This window comes from Trichogramma pretiosum, unplaced genomic scaffold, assembly GCF_000599845.2.
Source record: "Trichogramma pretiosum strain Unisexual culture from Peru unplaced genomic scaffold, Tpre_2.0 scaffold8, whole genome shotgun sequence".
NCBI classification, from domain to species: domain Eukaryota; kingdom Metazoa; phylum Arthropoda; class Insecta; order Hymenoptera; family Trichogrammatidae; genus Trichogramma; species Trichogramma pretiosum.
In genome coordinates this window covers 553462-575203 of record NW_019641699.1, presented here as the reverse complement: position 1 = coordinate 575203, position 21742 = coordinate 553462, and the positions used below count along the sequence as shown (strand labels likewise).

The following is a 21742-nucleotide window of genomic DNA, read 5'->3' as shown; positions in this document are numbered from 1 at the left end:
CTTGTTCTGTGCACTCACGTATGCGTGTATATAGTTTAGGTTACGATTGTTTTTTAATGGACCTTCGATCACAAGGCTTTCGGATTTTTCTGAAATTTTAGCATGTTTTAGAATGTGTCAAAAAAAAATTAAAAGATGCAGATAAAAATTTCAAAGTGATAACGTACTCCCAGAATCCATGTGAGCGTTCGAATTCTATCGGTTTCAATTCTAAGCGTAATTTTGACTCAAAATCTCTAAAAATCTGAAAGCTGTTTTTAAAATAAATACGCGAGGATATGAAAATTATTCTACGCAGTGCCGCAATGGGCTTACTACCGTTTGACACAAAAGCCTCATTTTCTTTCAAGACTTTCTTGGCGCGTGGAGACGAGTTCACTTGCGGGACAAGTTAAATTTCTTCTCGTGATGGAGAATCTCCACGTACCAATGAGCAGTTTTGCATACGGCTCATTGATAAATTTCAACAGGTCGCGAGCTCCAAAACTACTGTTTCGATGTCTGCATTATTCAAACATAATTCACGTTCACATCGTTAACTAATGCATTCGTATTCGTCTGCTTACAAAAAATACGTTTCTGCAAGTGCAGACATCGAACCAGTAATGTCAGAGCTCGTAGAAGCTGCTCATTGGCAAGTGGTGATTCTCCCTGTCACAAGAAGAAACTTCCCTTATCCCAAGTAAACTCGTTTCTGCTGTCGCAGCAGAACTAGTCTCTACGAGCTAAAGGTAAACTTTTTTCTTTGTGTAATATAAAAAAATATTTGAATAATTTCTTTATTCAATTTCATATATACAGTGAAACCTCCCTTTAGCGGACACTGATAGTTCCGAGAAATTTGTCCGCTATTGAGAGGTGGCCGCTTTTCAGAGGCAGACAGAAAATGAACATAAAACTAATGATATAAAATTAAAAATACTGTTATTATGCATTCATTACTTCATAATGAATTACAAATCAACGTTAATAATCAATAACGTATGAAATTGCGGATATTTTTCAGTTTTTGATGATCTTTTCAACATTTTTATGAATTCATCTCAATATTTCATCATGCGGTGTCCGTTAAAATGATTGTAATGTATGAAAAAAGTGTCCGTTAACAAAGGTGTCCGCTATTAAGAGGTGGTTGTGGCCGCTTTTAAGAGGTGTAGTCCCATGAGAAACAATGTATTTCTGCCGAGATCACAAAATTTCTCCGCTATTGAGAGGTGGCCGCTTTTGACCCATTAACGCGCAAAAGTGAAATTTTGTGCATGAATTTTCCATTGTAAAAAAAGTAGATAAAGTTAAAATATTTTCTTAAAAATCCATACCCAGGGGTTTTTGGATATGCTCTTTCAGAATCCGGTGTTATTTTTGCGATAAATAAAAATTATCATCGTTTATTTTGCAATTAAAAATAAAAATCGTGATTTTTTGACTTACAATTTTTTTATAGCACTGTGTGGCATAAGTTCACATTTATGGCACGCTTTTCTGTGGCATAAGTCGCATATTCTGGCACCGCTGCGTTCGCATCACACTCACATACGCTCGTGCGCTAACCTCACTTTGCGTAACCATAAAGTGCGACTCATGACTCGGAAAAGGGGGCATAAATGTGAACTTAGTACAGTGCTATAAAATGTTGTACGATACTCGTGCCATGGGGACACTTTTCGGCCCAGCTATTAGGATATTATAAACTACGCCTTGCCAAAAAGTGTTACTTATGGCACTTGTATCGTAAAGTACTATTTCAAAGTCGATTTTCTACCTTAGCCTTCGGAGAGTTTCCATAACACCAGTAATCGTGCACTTTTTCTCTGAACCTTCAAAAAACGCGTTGCTGCGATTTCTATCAAGCCCCCATATGTCTTAAATGAGGGATTAATACCGAGCAGCAATATATAAATTCACTCATTTTTTATTCGAAATCTATTCAACATGCGCTAAATATCAACTAAAAAGAACAATTTTGAGTATAAAAATGTATTTGAAATCGTTCAGAGAATACGTGTAAAATTTTTCAGAATTTTCAGACCACTTTGAAAATTTTTCAAAATACGACCATTTCCCGGCCTGTCGAAAAAATCCAAAATGTTCCAAAAAAATTCTAAAAAAAATTCTAAAAAAAAATTGGGAAAAAATTAACATGTATTTTTTAAACAAATTTGAGCCCTTTTCATTTGTGATTTTTTTTTATAAAGTCGATAATGTCCGAGTAAAAAATGAGGTAATTTTTATATCGCTGCGCGGTATAAATTCGCCATTTTAGAAATATAGGGGCTGGATAGAAATCGCGGTAGCGCGTTTTATGAAGGTTCAGAGAAAAAGTGCACAATTGCTAGTGTTATGAGAACCCCCCCGAAAGCTGGGCAAGGTAGAAAATCGACTTTGAAAAAAAATGTAAGTCAAAAAATCACGTTTTTTTATAATTGCAAAATAAACGATGATAATATTAATTTATCGCAAAAATTACGCCGGATTCCGAAAGAGCATACTCAAAAACCCGTGGGTATGGATTTTCAAGAAAATATTTTAACTTTATCTATAACTAGCCCGAGTTTTAGCGCGCTTCGCGCGCTCTTTTCTTTCTTATTCCGCTTTGCCATTTTTCAATATTTAAAATAGAAAAATTAAATAAAGGTTATGTTATAAACTGTAAAAATACGCAATAGGTCGGCTTTTCGCCTCAGCGTCTCCTCGAGAAAACCAATCAAAATTAGTCTTCAGCCGGTCCATAGGTTAATATTCCACTTTCTTAACTTACCATAATACTCGTATTTACGCGCTACAAAACAAAAGCAAGCTACTGAACAACCAATCACAGCGCGTATGAAATGCTAACGCCAAAATCCTCACCACTTTTATAGGATAGGATTTTTTTACAATGGAAAATTCATGCACAAAATTGCACTTTCGCGCGTTATTGAGTTAAGAGGTGGCCGTTAAGGGAGGTTTCACTGTATTAACATCATGAAAAAAAATTACAATTGAGTTATTGATTTTGAGGAAGAATCTACTTGTCCAAATGGATTGGCAGCGATTTATATTTTTTATATTTAAATATGACTGAAGTCTTGATCTATAAAGTGTGATTTACTTTTATATTCTCCATATGAACATGAATTCATAAAATAGTGAACACGTATGGTTTTTTCCTAAAATTTATATTTTTTCGAGAAAATAATTCAAGAATGTTTTAATTATTTTTATATTTTGTGACAAAAAACGTTGAACAAAATATAGGTTGTCGATGAATATTTTTCCGTAGAATTGAATTACAGGGTAGAATTGAATCTTAAAAATTATTTAAAGTTTAAAAAGCGAAAAAATACACTTTTGCTACCAAAATTGTTTATAACAAAAAATTGACTTTTGCTGGAACTTTGGAATAGCTTTACGTTACGGTTGGTTCTTCTTCGCACCACCGGTCGCGAGGAGGTGATCGCGAGGATGACTAGGTTGCAGAGAAAAGAAAGGCACTCGGTTATGTGAGGTTACTTTATTACTCCGAGATGCGTGTCGCAGCTCGACTCGATCAAGAGTGTCGTAATGACCAACTCCCTCTCTCTCTGCGCCGCCTAGCTGCGCGCTGCTGAGAGAGAAGAGGGGAGGATCCCCACATAAATTCGAAAACATAGTTGATCAAAATTTCAGAACAACTTTGTTTCCGGGTATTCAATGAAAAGTTGGTCAAGCTTTTATTTCACGACACAAACATTCGATGAACAACAAAAAAACCTATCCTACTTTTTGTTCTTTTTTTGCATTCTACCTCTGAGTTCTGGCTTACTTTCATCGGATGATCAATCGAGCTCTCCTCTCGCACTGTTGTTGTGCGTTTCTACATCCTTTACCGGTCTTGCCACAAGGTGACCTATAACTTCAGAAAGTGGAAAATTCACGCATGTCTTGGGTTATGCCAAGTATACGCGTGAGCATAGGTATGATAGTGTACCTATATGACGACCGCGCAAAGGAAAAATTCTCGAAATTTTTCAATCTTTCTTGAATCATGATGATAAGGGAGCAGTGACTTTAGATTTCTCACTTGTCACCGTTACGTATCGATTTACAGTACAGAGTCTTAACCTCTTGGTCAGTTGGTTCTTGTCTGTCAAGTGCGATTTCTCGCATTATGCAGGCAACCGCTCCCACTATTCGAAATCAATGATTTTACGCACATTTTAATTAATTATACATTAGTTAGTACGGTAAGGGGTAATTTTTAACATACCAATCGAAAGGTAGTGACTTGAAGTGTAACATATTCGTTTTTGGTAAAGATCTGTTGTTTCATAAAAAAGTTATGGCGTAAAATGTATGAAATTATGATGGCCTCCCTAAAGAGCCCATGTTAAATTTGATATTTTCAACGGCTTCGTTTTCAAAAAGTCAACCCATGATGAAATTTTTACAGCATATCAAGCACATTACAAAGAATATTTCTGCAAAGTTTCATAAACATCTGTTGTTGACCCGTTTTACTGATGAGCTACCTTAAGGGGAGTCATACACCAATTCACTCCTTTTTGTCATTTTTGTGATATAAACCACAGTTTAATGTCGACCTACATTTTCAACATACAACTGGCACCTTTGAGCCCTAAAAAATGTAAAAAAAGTTACAGAATAGGCCTTTGCATCTTAAGAAGGTACCTGCGCGATTGGAATTACTGAAGAGATTTTGATAAAACTTCACAGATAGACATCTATAAAATAATGATTTCCTGAAAATTTCAAAACGTTTCATTAGCTATGAGAAAAGTTGTGCGAGTTGAAATTTAGCCTTTTTAACATGGGCTCTTATGGGAAATAGCTTAATCTGAAAAATTACTGAAGAGATCTTGATGAGATTTTGCATGCACGTAGAAATATTAATTTAATATAATATATGAACAAAACTCTTACTAGTTTGGTTATCTGTGAGCTGAGATACACGTACTATACATATGTACTATACATACGTACATACGTACTATACATACGTACATACGTACTATACATGTATAAACAAATTAGGCATTATGCAATTACATTTCTAGTGACTTTTGATTAGAGTTATAAAAAAGTTTGTATGCCAACAAATGTGAAAAAAGCAAGAAACAAAAAAAATTATTTGTCACCTTTCCATTGTATTTTTCAAAACTCTCAAATTTCGATATTCACTGAGATATATCTGTTTCCGTGAGCCTTTTTCATATACTTCGGGTGTTAAATTTTTTTCTGTTGTGTTTTCTGGCGTCTTTGCAAAATGCACCTTACTTGTGTAACGTAAATAGTTGTCTTTAAACAATTATTTCGTTCAGTTGGCCTTGATATACCGATTATTCGTCTTTAGTCTTAGTTGACCTAAAAAATATCAAGATGAAGGTCGCCATAGAGCCTTTTAAAGAAATATTAACTAGAAGTTTCAGAAAACTGGATCGAAATTTTAATTTTTGGGCTGAGGTACGGATCTCCTTTTGAAAGTTTTGACCCCAGATTCAAAAAGTACATTGAATTTTACGTAAGAAATAATATCTGAAAAGTTTTTTAATCAATTTTTAGTCGGTGTAATTCATCGCTATAAATGTTGTCCAAAAATGATCTTTTCAGGCGTTAAAGGGTTAAAAAGTTATAGGTAAAAAATCGGAGCTGTCTTTTTGCGAGCGAACGATGTATGTATGTATGTAAATTCGTTTTCTAAAACTTTAAACGCGTTTTTTCTCGAAACCATGTTTTCTGAAGCGGGCGGCAAGATATCTCAAAAAGTACTGCACTTAAAGATACACTTTTTTATTTCATAGCTAATTAAATTGTCTGGATCTCAAACCTAAAAAAATTTTTAATTTTTTCATTATTATTTTTTTAGAGCCCTTAAAAGAGCCAAAAAGGGCAAAAAAAATTTTTTTTCTGAACTCCACCATTTTATCAATTTAAAATTTTTTTGCAATTATTAAGGTTCAAACTACAGCAAATGTCATCTAGTTTAAGAAGAACTTCGAATTTTTGGTTTCGGGCAATAGCTGAAGGCGCTAGCTTGCCGCCTGTTAAGGTATTTTTTTTAACGCGACCTCCATCAAACGCTGCTAGGGAATACATAATTCGATATTTTGGTCTGAAAAAATTTGTAAATATATTTAAATACATACTTTATAAGTACCAAAAAACTTGACTCCACTGTTCACTTTTTTCAACAACAAAAAAATCACGAAAAACACGTCATTTTCGAGGCGCTAGATGAGAGCCACCCCCTTAAAATAGACACTATATATATAGGTGAACTATACCTTGCCACCAGATTTGTAAATGGAAGAGGATTAATTAAAAATAATTTTAGCAGAGATTCTCATGTTCTTAGGAAGTAATGATTTGTGGAAAATTAAAGATACGGTGCCAATTTGAGAAATGCACTTGATTCGCAGTTTTTTCCGCTGAGAAATCAAATTTTTATGTAAAATTTTTCAAATAGATTGCAAATTAAAATAAACTTATGCATTACTGTAATAAAACTTATTAAGATCGGTTTGGAATCTTTCATTTGAAATATTGAACGAATGCCGCTGCGAGGAAGCTCTTGATACGCACGAATTGAAATTTTGTAGAACTAAAAATTGAGACGAATTGCAAACGAAGTTTTATAATGAATTTTATTTTTTCAGTGTGGCAGCGGTTCATCGGTCACAGGTGAAGGCGTCATTGTAAGCGGCGTAAATGTCAATGGAGGGATCGGCGTAGGAAGTGGCATGGACTGTATGCCACTGCGTCCTGGTCCGTTTCACTATTTAATAAACGAGCAGGCGAAATCTTTAGTGGCCCTGCAGGAGCTTCAAAATGAAGTTGGAGCTTTACTCGAGTTTCGGGATCTCGTCATCGAGACGTTCCCGAACCTCAGGCATAAAATGGCCGTATCTGCGGCGTCGTCGGCGGTGGTTGCGACAAGTGCTGGTTCAGGGGCCAGTGGGAACAGCCCGGCCGGTGGTCCAGTTCACACCTCGAGCAACGACAATGCTTCCGTCCTCATGTCACCCAGCAATCAGCAGGGCTCGCACATACCTCTTCCATTATCCAGTCAGAGGTACACATTCGAAGCAAGAGCTTTGAAATTTTAAAAACTTTCGGAGACAAAGGCACGTGACTGTGAATTGCGTTAAATTTTTCAGTTTAACGTCGCGGCGAATCGTCGAATGGGAACCGGGCAAGGTGCGCCGAAGAGTCGCGCAATCCAGGGAGACAGACTCGACGTCGTCGTTGCCGCGAAGTCGCAGTAATTCGCATAGCGGAGGCTGCAGCAGTAACAACAAACAGCACAGTGCCACCGTCCAGGACTCGGGTTTTAGTACGGAAACGTCATCGAAAGATAGCGCCTCGACTGCTACCGCTAGACCACAAAGTCCCAACTGTAGACCCGTCCTCGATGAAGCTGAAGACGAGCTCTGGAATCTGCTCGATGTTATTCACAGAAAAGGGGTCAGGCTTAGAGAAGAGGTCGAGAGTTTGCAAGGTAGGCTGTACGAATCTCATTTAAATGAGTAGTGAGATTTAAAAAAATTGAAAATATACGCCATAATGTTGCCGGAGTATCGATATCGTTAAGGGTTTTTTTTCCTCAGGTCGTTTAGAAAGTGTCGCCCCGGAAGACTTGGATGACGTGCCGAGCGACATCCTCGATGCCGTGCGAAATGTCACGGATCACACAACGAGACAACGTAAAAGGCTGGACCATTCGGATCTCGACGAGAATTTCCTCGATGACGACAACGACGACAACAGTGACGAGTTGGCCTTGCTGCGTCGCGAAAAGCTTCAATTACTTGACAAAGTAGCTGAACTCGAAGCCGAGACTATAGCTGGTCGGGTTCGAACTCAAGAACTCCAGTCCCAACTAGCAGCTCTGGCGCTTCTCAAGACTGGTTTGGAGGATAGGTTAAAAATTGGATTGTCAGCCGCAGGCGACATCAGTAGCGAGATCTTAACGCCGGCGCCTAACAGAATAACACCCATCGATGCGGTCTCCACAAATGGCATGCCTTCACCTAGAGGCAGCAACGGAGCACTCAATATCGGTGGCAAAGGTTCGGCTTTTGCAAGCGTCGTTACCTCTACTGGTAAGCGACTAATAGCTACTTCTATTTTCATTTAAGACGATTATAATTCAAACATCACATGGTATTAAATCTAAATGTGGTATTTTTTCAAGGTTCAGAGTCCAAGTTGTCTGCGAAAAGTCGTTTTCGTACGCGAACAATCAAAAAGAATGTATTGCAGCGCGCGGCTAACCAGATGTCAACGACCAATCGTTCTTACGAAGATATTTACTCGGCGGTCGCTTCTCAAGATTCGCCCGCAGAGCGACGAGCTCATCTGGGTGCGCTGGATTCGGTGCTGGTATCGCCGACTCGAATGCCGCTAAGACGATTGCCTCGGGCTGACGTGGATACTTTGAAAATTGCTGCCATACTGAAAGAAAAAGAGCCACTAGAGCTGCAGAGACACCTCATAACTACGACTGTTCACAATCAAGTGAGAGCTAGACGAGTCTTAATAAATAATTGTCTCAATAAATGTCGTGGTCGTTCATTTAATATTTTTGATATTTTCAGGTTTTACAAAAGCAACTGAATGAAGTGCAGAAAAGTAGTGAATGCCTTTCCGAACGATTAGGAAAGGCCAATGAAGAAAATGAGGATCTGCGGTTTCAGGTACGTAGGCGATAAATTACTAGCTTTGTTGAAGACCTTAACATTAGAAATTCAACCCTGTTTAATCGCAGCTGGCCGAGAGAAACATCGAGCTCGAGGGTACTCGAGCCAGAGTGCGGGTGCTGGAGCGTTTGCAGCAACGACCAGCAACTGAAACGGACGCAGATAGTGAGTCTGAGTTGGCGTTGCATCAGCTATCGAATGGCACGTTGGACACGACGAATAGCAACAGCAGTGCTGAATCGTCGCGCGAGCCGCTGGTCAACTTGCAGAACGGTGCAGCGTTGAAGCCTTCGCCTCGCCGGCGACCTAGTCGAATTCCTTTGCCAGGTGCTTCGAAGGCAGCGGCACCAAAGCCTCCGATCATTCAAAGATCGCGCTGCACTTATGACTCAGCGAGTCAGAATTATTCGCGAGATTCGCTCGGCAAACAGCAGCAAACGAGTAACGGCTCCCCTTCGGGCTCGGCTAACTCCAATCGATTGAAGAGCCATCGAGATTCTAGTCGCGAGTCTCTTAATAAAAGCATTAGCCTTAACAAAAGTCAGACGAACAGATCCTTGTCGCGTAGCATCGGCAGCAGCAATAATAACAACAGTGGCAACGACAGCAATAACAAAAACTCCTTGGGCAAAGCAACCAACTCGAATTCATTGTCGAAACCAAAGGATTCGTTAGAATCAAATAGTGGAGGCGCACAAGCACCACCGAGCACCCCGCCGAGAAGGCCATCCGCACCGACGCGTAGATCGCAGAGCCAAGCACCAATTTCGTCCAGGTCCGTCGTCAATGCTGCTGCCAGTGCCGATCAAGACTATGGCGGCAAGGTACGCACCGTTAAGCAATTCTTTTGGAAAACCTGGCTCAAATGAAACTGCGATCGAGAGAGATGATTAAGAAAATGATATGGAAAATAATGCGATTATGCAAAAAGTTTATTAAGGATGGATTGCGATTATTATTTACGTTTAATGAATAGGAGATGGGTTTCTTGCACGATCAATAGCGTTGGTTGTTTTTCGTGTGCTGGATGAACAACAAGTCTCTCTCCCTCGTTGAGATCTGGCCAACAATTGAAAAGGAAACACACTATCAAAAATACGCGTCTCTATGTTTTTTTTATTATAATTATCATTATTATTATTATTATCGTTTTCATTGACTGAACAATATTACAAAACAAATTTAGATGGAATTTCACAGTCACAGTTAAACATTTAAACTCGAGTATTATTGTAAATAATGAGTTTCGCGTAATTAAAATGGTTACTTATTATTATTTTAAAAACACGAAGATATTATCTGTAGCTATAATGTTCAACTTTTTTTGTTATTCGATTTCATGATTCATGAAAAACCAACGTTACACTTTTTTTTCATTATTCAGTTTAAAAGTTTCATTAATGAGGGATGAATATTGTTTTAATTCAACTTCCACCTACAATATCGTTCAAATCTTTAATTATACATGTGAAACTAAAAATTAAATGATAATGTGAAAAGCTGCCGAACTAATGAAAATTTTCTAAAACGACTGCCTAGTATAAATTCATATGCCACTAACACACATATACGTACATACAGTTTAAAAAAACTAATCCAAAATAATAAACAAAAAAATCAAACAAACAAATACATACATTTTCTACGAAATCTTGTGCTGGGCTGACAGAGATGAGGTGAAGACTTGCAACCTATACCATCTTCGATATTTCGTCTGCAAAATACATTCAAGAGCAAAAAAGAATATTATCATACCATACGCAAATGGTCCCGAGAAAAGAGATTTTCGCTCCTTAGCGCAATTTTTCGTCTTCTGTCTCGTAAGTTATGCTTCTTAAAATTATCATTTGCTTCAAGATGCTTTTCTTTGACTGGATTTGCCGATTTTTGCACTTCACGATTCCGTTATATTTTCCTCCGTGACTCCTAAAAAGTAGTTGCCAAATCCTCGATTCCTTGATCACCTGCAAGTTTGGGTTTGTAAAAGTTTTAGTAGTCTTAGTGGTTTGTATATCATTTTGTTTGAGAGTTAATTTGAATGCTTACTTTTCACTTTTTAATGCTATTCTGTTTCTTGGCCATTTGTCGATACTTACAAGCTAAAATAATTTCTTTTAGAAAATATGCATAGAAACTTGATATGGATATTTTTTTATATTAGCTTGCATTAGATCTTTATCTCAGCTGATAACTATGTGACAATATGGTACCATTGATGGTTATCACTGGCATATATAAAAAGTTTAATGCCAAGAATTTTCACGCTTTGCATGTCTATAACTACATAATTTGTCAATGGTGTTTGTGTTACCTTCTGCACTTATATTTGAAGAAAATTTTTTCATGAAACCGGGGTACAGATTATTTTCTCCTAGATGTGCTATATGATCAACACCAACTGTCAACACATCATAATGGCATGTCAATATCTCAATTTGTAGTACATGAAAACGCGGTATTCTATTTAAATACCTAATTCTTATTGCAAACCTGAATAAATTCTTGGCATATGCTTTTTTTTTTCAACGCATTACAATGTCTTCATTGATACAGTAATAAAATAGTATTATTAAAAATCTTAGTGGAAATAAAAAAGAAATCTAATATACTGTTTTTTTTTAAATATCAAAGCTTTTCGTTACAGTTGATAACAATTTTTAAAAACATTTTTAATACATAAAAATGATTTAAGCATGGGAGGAATTTAAAAAAATACCAATTCAAAGAATATTTATTAGACATTCTGCGTATAAAATTTTATAACCATTGAATTGAATTTAATGAAATAATTTAAAATGAAAAAGTTTTAAAGTTTACTGCATGTGGTAGTTTAGTATATTTATAAGGCTTTCAAAATTATAGTACTGCAGCAAAAAACGTACAAAATTGCATATACTTTGAGTTTTCTAAAATGGACACACCTAAACCAATAACAATAATTTCACAGTTCACTCTATAGAAATCACAAATACTTATACAATCCACAATCAATGTATTTAGCTACTCATTTTGAAATACAAAACTAATATTTTTAATTTTATTATAATTTTGATTTTTCTTTTAATTTGCCTACTTATAAATCTATTTTGCTAACATTAAATCATATATATGATAATATTTATATAGTATTCATGGGGTAATACTATAATACATGATAAATACATACAATTTTTGATACAGCATTATGTCCTAACTATATGCATGATTAAAATTATTGTTTATAAAAAATATTTAGTACATGTGTAAGATTATTGGTATTAATTTTTCATGTATATCAATAACCACTCATGGATTAGTAATTCTAATTACTATTATACAGTGCAGTTTTGTCTCTATATGAAAGAAATACCTATAAATCTATTTAAGGTTGTGTAATTTTTTACAAAAAGCATGGTTTTTCAATATGGTCATGCATTTAACGTTTCTATCATGGTTAATAATTATACTAATGATCCATTAAACTAAGAATAATTATAATAACAATAGTATTATAAATAATTTACATCTTGAAATGTATTACCTGTAGAATTAAAAAACAGCACAAACATCCAAAATTTTAATATTCAATACTTTTGCACTTTTCAGAGTATACAATCTTCAGATCCTCCAACTTCATGGCTTTCATCAACTGTTTCAATATATCCAGATTCATTAGATAGTAGGAACGAATCGACTTGCACTGCCTCAACTAAAATTGAATTCATAATTGGTTCACCAACACGTAAACGGCTCTTCAAACCTGCTTCTTGGTTTCAATTCTTCGACAGTATTGATATGCCTAGTTACAGCGGCAAACACCCCTCAATGTTAAATAAGGTAGAGTCTGAGGGTGATTCACTGGAATACGTTAGCAGAATTGAAAATGATAATTAAAACATTTAATTAAATGATAGTTACAGCCCCCTTTATACAAAATATACGATTTGGAGAATCATTCAACTGCTTTATACAAAAATTATTTATCTGTATTGTAAATAAAAAAAATATGAGTCTCTCCATATTATCCTTAGGCTAAACACTTCCTTTAAAATTTTTGTTTGCAATCGTTTATGGTTTATTAATTTGGATACAAAAATGTCTCTGAGTTTAAATCCAAGCTTGGACATTCTTATTGCAAATAATTAGAAAAGTTTATTTCAAAATTTAGCAAGAATAAACAACTAAGCATTCCAAGTGCAAAGATAGAACATTAATTTTGAAACAGTCGTTATATTGTGTCGAAAATCATAAAATTGTATGGCACAAGTGTAACGGCCATAACAATTTATTTCTGAAAAACTAAAGAATTAACATTCCTAGATATGTCATTAATTATCAAACTGGCGAACTCATCGGTGCAATTGGATGTAGTTTTTCCATACTTAATTGTGATACGATTTGTAAAATATATGTACTATTAGTTCTACTAACACAGTTATTCTATACTTTTTTGGGAAAATAAATCGAATATTTAAAATTTTCGTCAAAAATACAGGAAAAAAAAAATCAAAAAGCTAAGCTCAAGTGAGTTTGTACTGCAAACTTTGTATTACTTGTACTTGAAATATAAACGTATTTGTGGATACTAAAATTCAAAATTTACAAAAAATTGCTTAATGGCAAATTGAAATTTCTTTGTAATTGAACTGTATATTTCTACCAAATAGTTTTTCATGTATAGTTGAATTTTTAGATCATTCCATAATCGTAGCATTTTATTTATATTAATGTTACTCTTCGCATACTACATTTGTTTTAAAAATTTCTCTATGGCTTGCTTATATAGTAAATGTTTTGTTTTTCATTGAAAGTTTATGTATTAAAAATAATTTCACCCTATGATTTAATTAAATTCTTGAAAGAATTTGCAGTCATTATTAAGTTATCTAGAAACAAAAATATGGGTAAGTTAGTACTTACTCTATTTTGTCAGTTGTTGACTATTTTTAAAAAAAAGAAATGAAACAAAAATCTATAAATAGAAATATTAAAAAATTAAAAAGTATAGTTTTACTGATCAATGACTTAGAAATATTTGATTAAAAACTATAGAACATCGATTGTAGGTTGGATTTCATGATAAGCATTGAAATCTTCCAAACTCAGAAATGTCTCGTAAATGTAAATAAAATTTTTATACATAATTTTCAATAGTTTTTAATATTCATGTTATCAAACATCGACTAGTAAATACTTTATGTGTTGGTATTCATCTAACTTATCGAAGAAAGTAAAATTGTTTTCAAACATCAAGTTAGTTTAAAAGATTTCACTATGAATCATAGATAGTGCGCAACTAACTTTTTTTTTAAAAGTTATTGCACGACTTTTTTCCTTCATTAAATCGATTTATTGTTACATTATAAACCGATAAAACAGAACAAATGAATGTGTATATAATTAAGTTGCAATTTTGTGATTGATTCGTTGAATTAAGCAAATTTGAATTGAAATATTATTTTTGAAAACTTTTTGTTATTGAAAATAGTTAATAAATATTGAGGAATAATTTATGAGCATATCTCATCAATAAAATTGAGCGCTTCTGTTCATTTTTAAAAATATTTTTCAATTATATTCAAATCCTTTATCAGGTATTTTTTACATTCAAACGCTTTAGCTACCAGGAATAGAAGTTATATTATTATTTTCTTTTCACAAATAAAAATATGAAATTACAATTAAATCTTTATTGTGTCGCGCTAAAGAACTTTGATGCTTATTACTGATATTAAATATTTGACGAATAAATTAGTACAATAAGTTTTATAAAAATAAAGAAAGAAAAGATTTGCACCTGTCCATTGCAACATTGTGTATAAAAGTAACTTATAAAGAATTATTTTATATCCAATTATTTTAATTTCTGTATTGAGAAAATACCTAATCTAAAGTAAGAGTAAACATTTTTGAATACTGTTGCCGAGATTTTTTATGAATATTTATCTATAAAGCTGCATTCATATTTTAATTGTATTGTTTCCTAGACAGTCGTGTAGATATTTAGAAAAATATTCAGTATAAATCTCGGAAATTTTTTTAAAAATGTTCAATTTTGGCTCTATTTCTGTATTTCCCTCATACTATTTCTCTAATAAATTTATTACGAAGGTTGTAAATATAAAGAATCGAACTATTCAAGTGTAAATAAATTGTTATATATAAATCTATAAAACTGAAAATGAGATAAAGTGATAAAAAAATACATTGATGAAAATAAAACATGTTAAAGTGAAATAATTGTTATTTATTTTCAAATATCCTAAAAGAAATCTATCCTTCGAAAATAATTTACCCCTTTTGTTTGAATTTGCACATTTTATTTTTCAATTTTTTTTCTATTGATTATTATTAAACATCTTTTGTTGCAAAACTATAAAATGCTTCTGCAGTGGATGAACAAACGAATAACTAATCTTAAAATCATGGTTTCCTTCGTCTGAATTAAGTCAAAGTATTTTTATTTTCATGTTTTAAAATAATAACGTCATATTCTATTTTGAAATAATTTTAACCCAAACATTCTATAGTTCGCAAAAAGTGTAATATAATAGTATTCATAAGGATAAGGCTATTTTCCAAGTACATTTAAGTAATGAATTCTTTACTTAGAAAAAAAATCGACATTATTGAAATACCCGAACTAACCTCACGGTTGAACATACTTTGTTTAAACGATGATTGCTTGATTGAAATATTTATGAATTTGACAATCAAAGATCGTTTTATGATAAAAAGAGGTAAGTTTTTGTTAAATGTCATTGAAAATCATTTTAACGAGTGAGTATTATATGATTGAACAGTGTGTAAACGTTGGCACGACGTGGTTGAAATGTCTTGGCGAAATATTAAGAAGATTAATGGGCTTTCTCAACTCTGGGGAATAAATTGGTCTAGAAAAACGGATAAAAAAATTTTGCGCATCTTCCAAGATACGTTGCTGCAATGTGCTTTCTATCTAACTGACATTGACTTCACTGATATGTATATCGACGATGATATTTTAACAATAATCGTTCAAGTTTGTCCAAATTTGATGTCAATAGATACAGGAGGATTATTAGTGACACAGAATGCTTTAACTAATTTAGTTAAAAACTGTCATAAAGTTGAAAAACTTTGTCTTAGTTTCTTTGCCGACGGATGCAATGAAACTCATCTTTCACAGTTTTTAATTCATGCCAAAAAATTGAAGTATTTCAAAATAGTTTGCAATTTCGATGTCACAGGCAGTTTTCTGTACAATTTGTCAACAACAACAATCAGCACCTTAATAGTAAAGGACTGCAAAAATTTAATGATTTCTAATGTTTGTAATGTACGTGCTAATTCTAATTTTTTGTTTTTGTTTTTCTTTAATATATTTTTGGTTTTGCAGGTAATTTCAAAATTCTTGAAACTTCAAACATTCGTTTTGATTTTAACGAATTTTCATTATGAATCTTCAACTTTCGGTTATCAAAAAAAGATAACGTATCTGTCAGAAGAAATTATAACTTTACAAGTACCAAACATTAAAGAAATTGATGTAAATATATACTATCGATTAAAATATTTACAAACATTGAACATTTCTGGGACAAACGTGACGGACGATATTTTGATATCAATATCTATGAATTGTAAAGAATTGCGACATGTATTTTTAAATGGCAAGTGATTATAGCTGTGAAATTCGAGTCACTTTTTCAAACTTAACCGTGATTACTTTTTCGTAGATTGTTTTGCAGTAACCGATTCCGGGCTTGGTGCCATAAGTTCTGTACCCAAGCTACAAACTTTATCTTATGATAACCTTAAGAAAATAACCGGTAGATCCATTACTTATATTCCCTATTTACGCAAAATGTCTTCTTACGGCTGTAGCAATTTGGTGGACGATGGACTCTGTGAGATTCTGAGGACAAATGAAAATCTCGAATTTATAGACGTCGGACAATGTCATAATCTGAGTGTTAATTTTATTAAATTTGCTTCGGAAGCTGTAAGATTACGAACTAATGGAGTATCACTAATTATTTATATAAGCAAATCAATGCGCCACATTATAAAACTTAATTACTCTATTTCTCCGTCTTTACATGTAATGATACCTGTTGATGATCTTAAACACCAGTACACTTAAATTATACACATCGTGATTATTAACTGAACTAATTGATAACAACCAGAAAATATATATTTGATGTTATTAAAATAATATACTCATATGTTGTTACTTCATGTAAGTAGTTTCAGTTTAATTTGTCTGTACTCTTATTAATGTCCAACTGATTCCTGTAATAAAAAAATTTCAAACAAAATTTATACAGAGTCTATCAAATGAATAATTGTTGTTTTTTTTATGTTTTGCCTTTAAAATTTTACAGTTAATATCATGTTCAATCTAAGTAAGCAAACGTTGAAAATTATCTAAATAAAAAATAGTTTACTCAATTCGACATCTTGAAAAATTATTATTTAAAATAGTTGATATTATCAGAAATATTAGCAATGGATCATTAATTTATCGATGCACTAAACAATTGCAGTTTTCAATTCTCCATATACGTCGATTTTATGTTAAACGTCAATTTCTGTAATTTATCAATCAACAAAATATTATAACCTCAAATATAAGTTGATTTTTGATTATGTTGAAAATGTTTTTATACATAAATAGATATTCATAAAGTCCAATTAAAATCATCGATTGACGCGTAATTCTAAAAATGCTTTAAAAGTAAAAAATGTATTTTCCTCTAAAAGAAAACGTTTAGAAAAATAAAACCTTTCAGCTTTACGAAAATGTTTAGTACTATATCTACTTCATAAAAAAGTAAATTTAAAAAACTTGAAAAAAAAATTTTTGCAAGATGTGGGACTCAGCAGCCGGAAGTAAAAATAGTCCCACAAATAATGACCCTTCTTCATCGAGGGATCCTGTTCAGTCGAAGGTGTAAGCTTTAATTCTCATACATTGGCGCTTGGGAAAAAGATTAAAAATATAATTTACTACAAAAAATGTTAAATCGTATGATATTTAGATTCTTATTATGTTTGCCAATAGGGGAAACGTTGGAGCTTTTCTGAATTTAATGAAAGCAACGGCCGGGACTGGTCTACTATTTTTGCCCCATTCCTTCCAAAGAACTGGCTACGTTTCAGGGCTTGTGATCAATTTTATAATGGGTTTTCTAATCATCTATACTTCAATTATACTGGTGAATACAATAAATCATCAAAGCCTTGCATATAACTAATTGAGACCAATAATTTATCCTGTGTAGATAGAGTGCGCTCACATTTTATGTAAACGAGCTCGCGTGCCTACCATGAGTTTCGCCGAAATTTCCGAGGCTTCATTCAAGCTTGGTCCAACGGCTATTCAAAATTACTCGAAAACCTTTGCTACTCTTACTAGTGTGTTTATTTGCGTCGTGCAATTCTCAACGATTGTAGTATATGAGATTTACGTAGCAACATCTATTTCACAGGTGATCTATTTAACGGCATACGTGAATTTTTTGTATATTATAGAGGTACTTATCAGAAATTTGATGCCTTCTGAATGCTGATGAAATTTTATACCTTCTGAATGCAGCTAAAAAACTGCTTTCAGACCATATTTGCCGAAGCAAAAGAGTTAACGTTTAAGTAGATAAACAAAAGCTAACTTATTTCAAAATCATACTTCATGTTCAATTGGAAGCTTCATAATCACTCAAATTTTTTATTAGAATGTTTATAAGTTTGAGTTTATAAGTACACTTTCTTAGAGCTGCTCGGAATTCAGTATGTTTGAAGTAGATTTTATCTTCTGAGTCAACTACTACTAAGCAATGTCAACGTTTATCGAACTTGATGTAAAATTATAAACATACAGATGGTTGACGTGCGGTCTCATTTGGCATCTTCTTTCGTTGCGGCCGTAATGCCTCTGTTTCTGGTTCTTGCTACGTTACCGGATCTAACCTGGATCACACCCTTCTCAGCGCTCGGATGGTTTGGCTTCGTCACCGGCTTCTTCAGCAGCTTTTATTTTTTCCTCTCGGACGTCGTGTTTCTGGCCCCCGAATTGCAAGACGAGCACATAGAACCATTCTTCTTTCCGGTATACTGCTGCATATTTCTCTTCTCCATGTACAACTTGTCGGTTCTCATACCTTTGGAAAACAAGATGAAGCATCCTAGCAAATTGCCAGTGATTTTATTCATCGTTATGATGATTTGCGTGATTGTCAACACCATTTTTGCCTTTTTGGGGTACAACAAGTATCCAAAAACATGCGACACTGTCATCAAAAATTTACCCAAATCTGATTCGTAAGTTTCATCATTATTACGCAATAAGAATAATATAATATTATGAACAGTGTTTATACCCTAATAAAGATGTGACATAAATTATCATGCAAGCGCTTGACTCGAACTTTTATAAGATATTACGTAAAATCTTATGTATGATTATCGACGGTAATAGTTCTTAAGTAAATTTTTATGTGAGAACTAGTTCAACTTGAAAGCCCTAAATATTTAAGTAATTTCTTGCACCAGAATTTAAGGTGGAACTTATGTAAAAGTTTATGTCAAGTCTCGTTAAGATCGTCATTAAATGTATTTCGTGTGGACTCTGCGTAAAAAGTGCATGAATTCCATTTAGAATCAGCGTGGATCATTTTTGTAGAAATCTGCTAAGATTTTTCGATCTTCTCTTAAAATCTCAATTCCACGTATCTGTTTTCACAGAAAATAATCAAAAAATCTTGGCAGATTTCTATAAAAATGATCCACGCTGATTCTACATGTAATCTATGCACTTTCACGCAGAATCCACGCGGAATCTGTGTGGAAAATCCACGTAAAAATCCACGCAATTTTTTTCAATTGGGTTAACCCCTCATAAAGTTCTTATGCAAGAAATAACACTTAGAGCTTTTGAGTTTAACCAGCTTTCACTCAAGAGTTTACGTAAATAATCACTTAAGAACTTATACTATAGATAGTCAAATGTAAGATGTTACATAAATCTTATATAAGTTCTTGTCAAGAATTTGCATTTGAGCTTATTCAATATTTTCATTGGGGTATGGCAAGGATGGTACCCGTGAAAACAATCCGTAAAATTTAGTCATGAAAATAAAAAGTTGTGATTGTTAGATTGGCGCTATACATCAAAATTGCTATTTGCGTGTCGGTCGTCTGTACTTGGCCTATTCAGTTTTACGCATTATATTCGACAATGTGGCCAATGATGAAAAATCGATTACCCGATAAGTGGACCATTAAACTGATTTTTCGTTTAGTTGTTGCTCTAATCAGCTGTAAGTTGTGATGACGAATAATATAACTTTGCGTCATGATGAAACTAATATTTTTGTTTTTAGTATTAGTGGGTGTTGCTATCCCGAAGCTGTCTCTTATTCTGGGACTATTCTCTACTATTGGTATGACTTCTATGGTACTTTTGATTCCAATCTTAATTGAAACAGCTACTAAATGGGAACACCTTAGCAGCACGAGACGCATCTTAATGTCTGTCAAAAATTTGTTCATGATTTTCGTTTGGTTTATTCTTTTAGTAAGTACATTGATTAGTTTTTATTCCCATATCCTTATTATTTATCCTTGGTATATGAAAAACGTCGTACACTTATCAGGAAACATATTTTTACATTTTATGACATTCAAAATGTTATAAATCATATAAACATGTTATATGAGCAGTGGGCATGATTTTTTTAAATAAAACATTTTCTTTTAAAGAAGCAATGAATTTTATATGTAGATCGGGGAGTTCTTTGTTGTATCGTATCCATTGTCTTGGTATTCTCATTTACAATGAATAAAATACGTAGCAAAAAAGAATTACGATGATTCGCTAACAAAGGCAATGCAGACGTATTGCATAATATAGAAGCTAAAATGAGATTGAGGTTTCTGCAGACTTGTATGCATGTACTTGTATGTTTTAAATTGTCACTGAAATGCATCAATCAATTACAGGCATTTGGATTGTACCAAAACATCATGGACTTGGTGGAAGAATTTACAGGCCAAAAACAGATCGAATTTGATGATATTTGTTAGAGCTAATCGGCAGCACTTTCAGCCAGATACATGAAGCTCACTTATAAGTTCAGTTTTCCGAAAAGGTGAAAAGAGACTCCAAAAATAAAAAGAAACAGAGAGAGAAAGAGAGAACATTCACAGGTTTTTGGACATATTTGTGCTGTATTATAGAAATTACACTAAGATAAACTGCAAAAATTATAGTGGTGATAAAAGGATCACACAAATTCCCAATGAGTATGCAAACTGTAATAGGAAGAGCAAAATTAATTGAAAAGATGCTTTTATTTACTGATTATAAGACTATGAATTTACGCTCGCGTGAATGCGGATCTTATGTTCTCACTTTAATATTCATACATCGTATGTATATCACTCCAAATTAACTTTATACCTTATGTTGGATAAGTTATTGAATCATGAAGAGTCAATTGAATCGCCTCTCATCATAATTTATGTGTGCGTCTTAGCCCACCGATTTTTCACTCACATTCATCGCCTTGTACTTATCGCATATATGCAGTATGCTTTCTCAAAATAAGAGAAAAATACGCAAGTGATTTTTTAATAATTTTTTTTTACATCTGTTCATCATAAAAGTTCTCGTAATGATCATAATATTTACTTTTGATTCGAAGTTTGAAACATTACAATTTTAATAAGCTTAGCTGACGTGCGTGAATTTTTCGTGTCCAATTACTGTCGCGTCGTAAAAAGCGATTCGCGCTAATCTTATTACAATTAATGTTATCGTGTCAAGTATTTGAACTTACCAACATATTGTTTGTTAATTAAAATTGTTGAACTGAATAGAATAAACATTCGTATGCAAAATGAAAGCTGTTTTGGATTGATACGTAGCAAATTATAGTTAGAATTTTATATTAGAACTCAGTTTTGACGAGTTCTGACTGATGAGTTAACTCGAGATTTCTGACGGCTCTTGATTGCTGATTATTAAAATAAACGTATAAGTAGAAAAACATGCGTTTGTACAACAAATTTGCAAATTCAAAACAATTCGCAAATTTGGA

The 21742-nt window shown here is 33.4% G+C and overlaps 3 protein-coding genes across 8 annotated transcripts in view; all 3 read left to right on the top strand.

Annotated features, from left to right (window-relative positions):
- The window catches only part of LOC106651214, a 53184-nt gene extending 40037 nt beyond the window's left edge, over window positions 1-13147 (top strand). For 4 of the 6 annotated variants that reach the window (XM_023462492.1, XM_014369642.2, XM_023462488.1 and 1 more), the window contains exons 2-8: window positions 6636-7051; window positions 7137-7477; window positions 7587-8081; window positions 8174-8496; window positions 8577-8675; window positions 8747-10498; window positions 12264-13147. In XM_023462492.1, coding sequence (XP_023318260.1) covers window positions 6720-7051; window positions 7137-7477; window positions 7587-8081; window positions 8174-8496; window positions 8577-8675; window positions 8747-9547 — 2391 coding nt within the window. In that variant the 5' untranslated portion in view covers window positions 6636-6719 and the 3' untranslated portion in view covers window positions 9548-10498; window positions 12264-13147. The remainder of the gene's footprint in view (window positions 1-6635; window positions 7052-7136; window positions 7478-7586; window positions 8082-8173; window positions 8497-8576; window positions 8676-8746; window positions 10499-12263) is intronic. The other 2 variants (XM_023462491.1, XM_023462489.1) reach the window with 2 other exon arrangements.
- Window positions 13148-15252: 2105 nt separating this feature from the next.
- Window positions 15253-16782, top strand: LOC106651157 (F-box/LRR-repeat protein 7-like). The gene is made up of 4 exons (XM_023462565.1): window positions 15253-15397; window positions 15461-15975; window positions 16036-16309; window positions 16376-16782. Exons 1-4 carry the CDS (start codon window positions 15253-15255, stop codon window positions 16780-16782), a joined length of 1341 nt encoding a protein of 446 aa, XP_023318333.1.
- A 1788-nt stretch (window positions 16783-18570) lies between these two features.
- Window positions 18571-20731, top strand: LOC111694424 (proton-coupled amino acid transporter 1-like). Its single transcript, XM_023462564.1, has 4 exons — window positions 18571-18962; window positions 19797-19960; window positions 20024-20217; window positions 20643-20731. The coding sequence occupies exons 1-4, from the start codon at window positions 18571-18573 to the stop codon at window positions 20724-20726; spliced, it is 834 nt and encodes a 277-aa protein (XP_023318332.1). The 3' UTR covers window positions 20727-20731.
- The last annotated feature ends 1011 nt before the right edge of the window (window positions 20732-21742 follow it).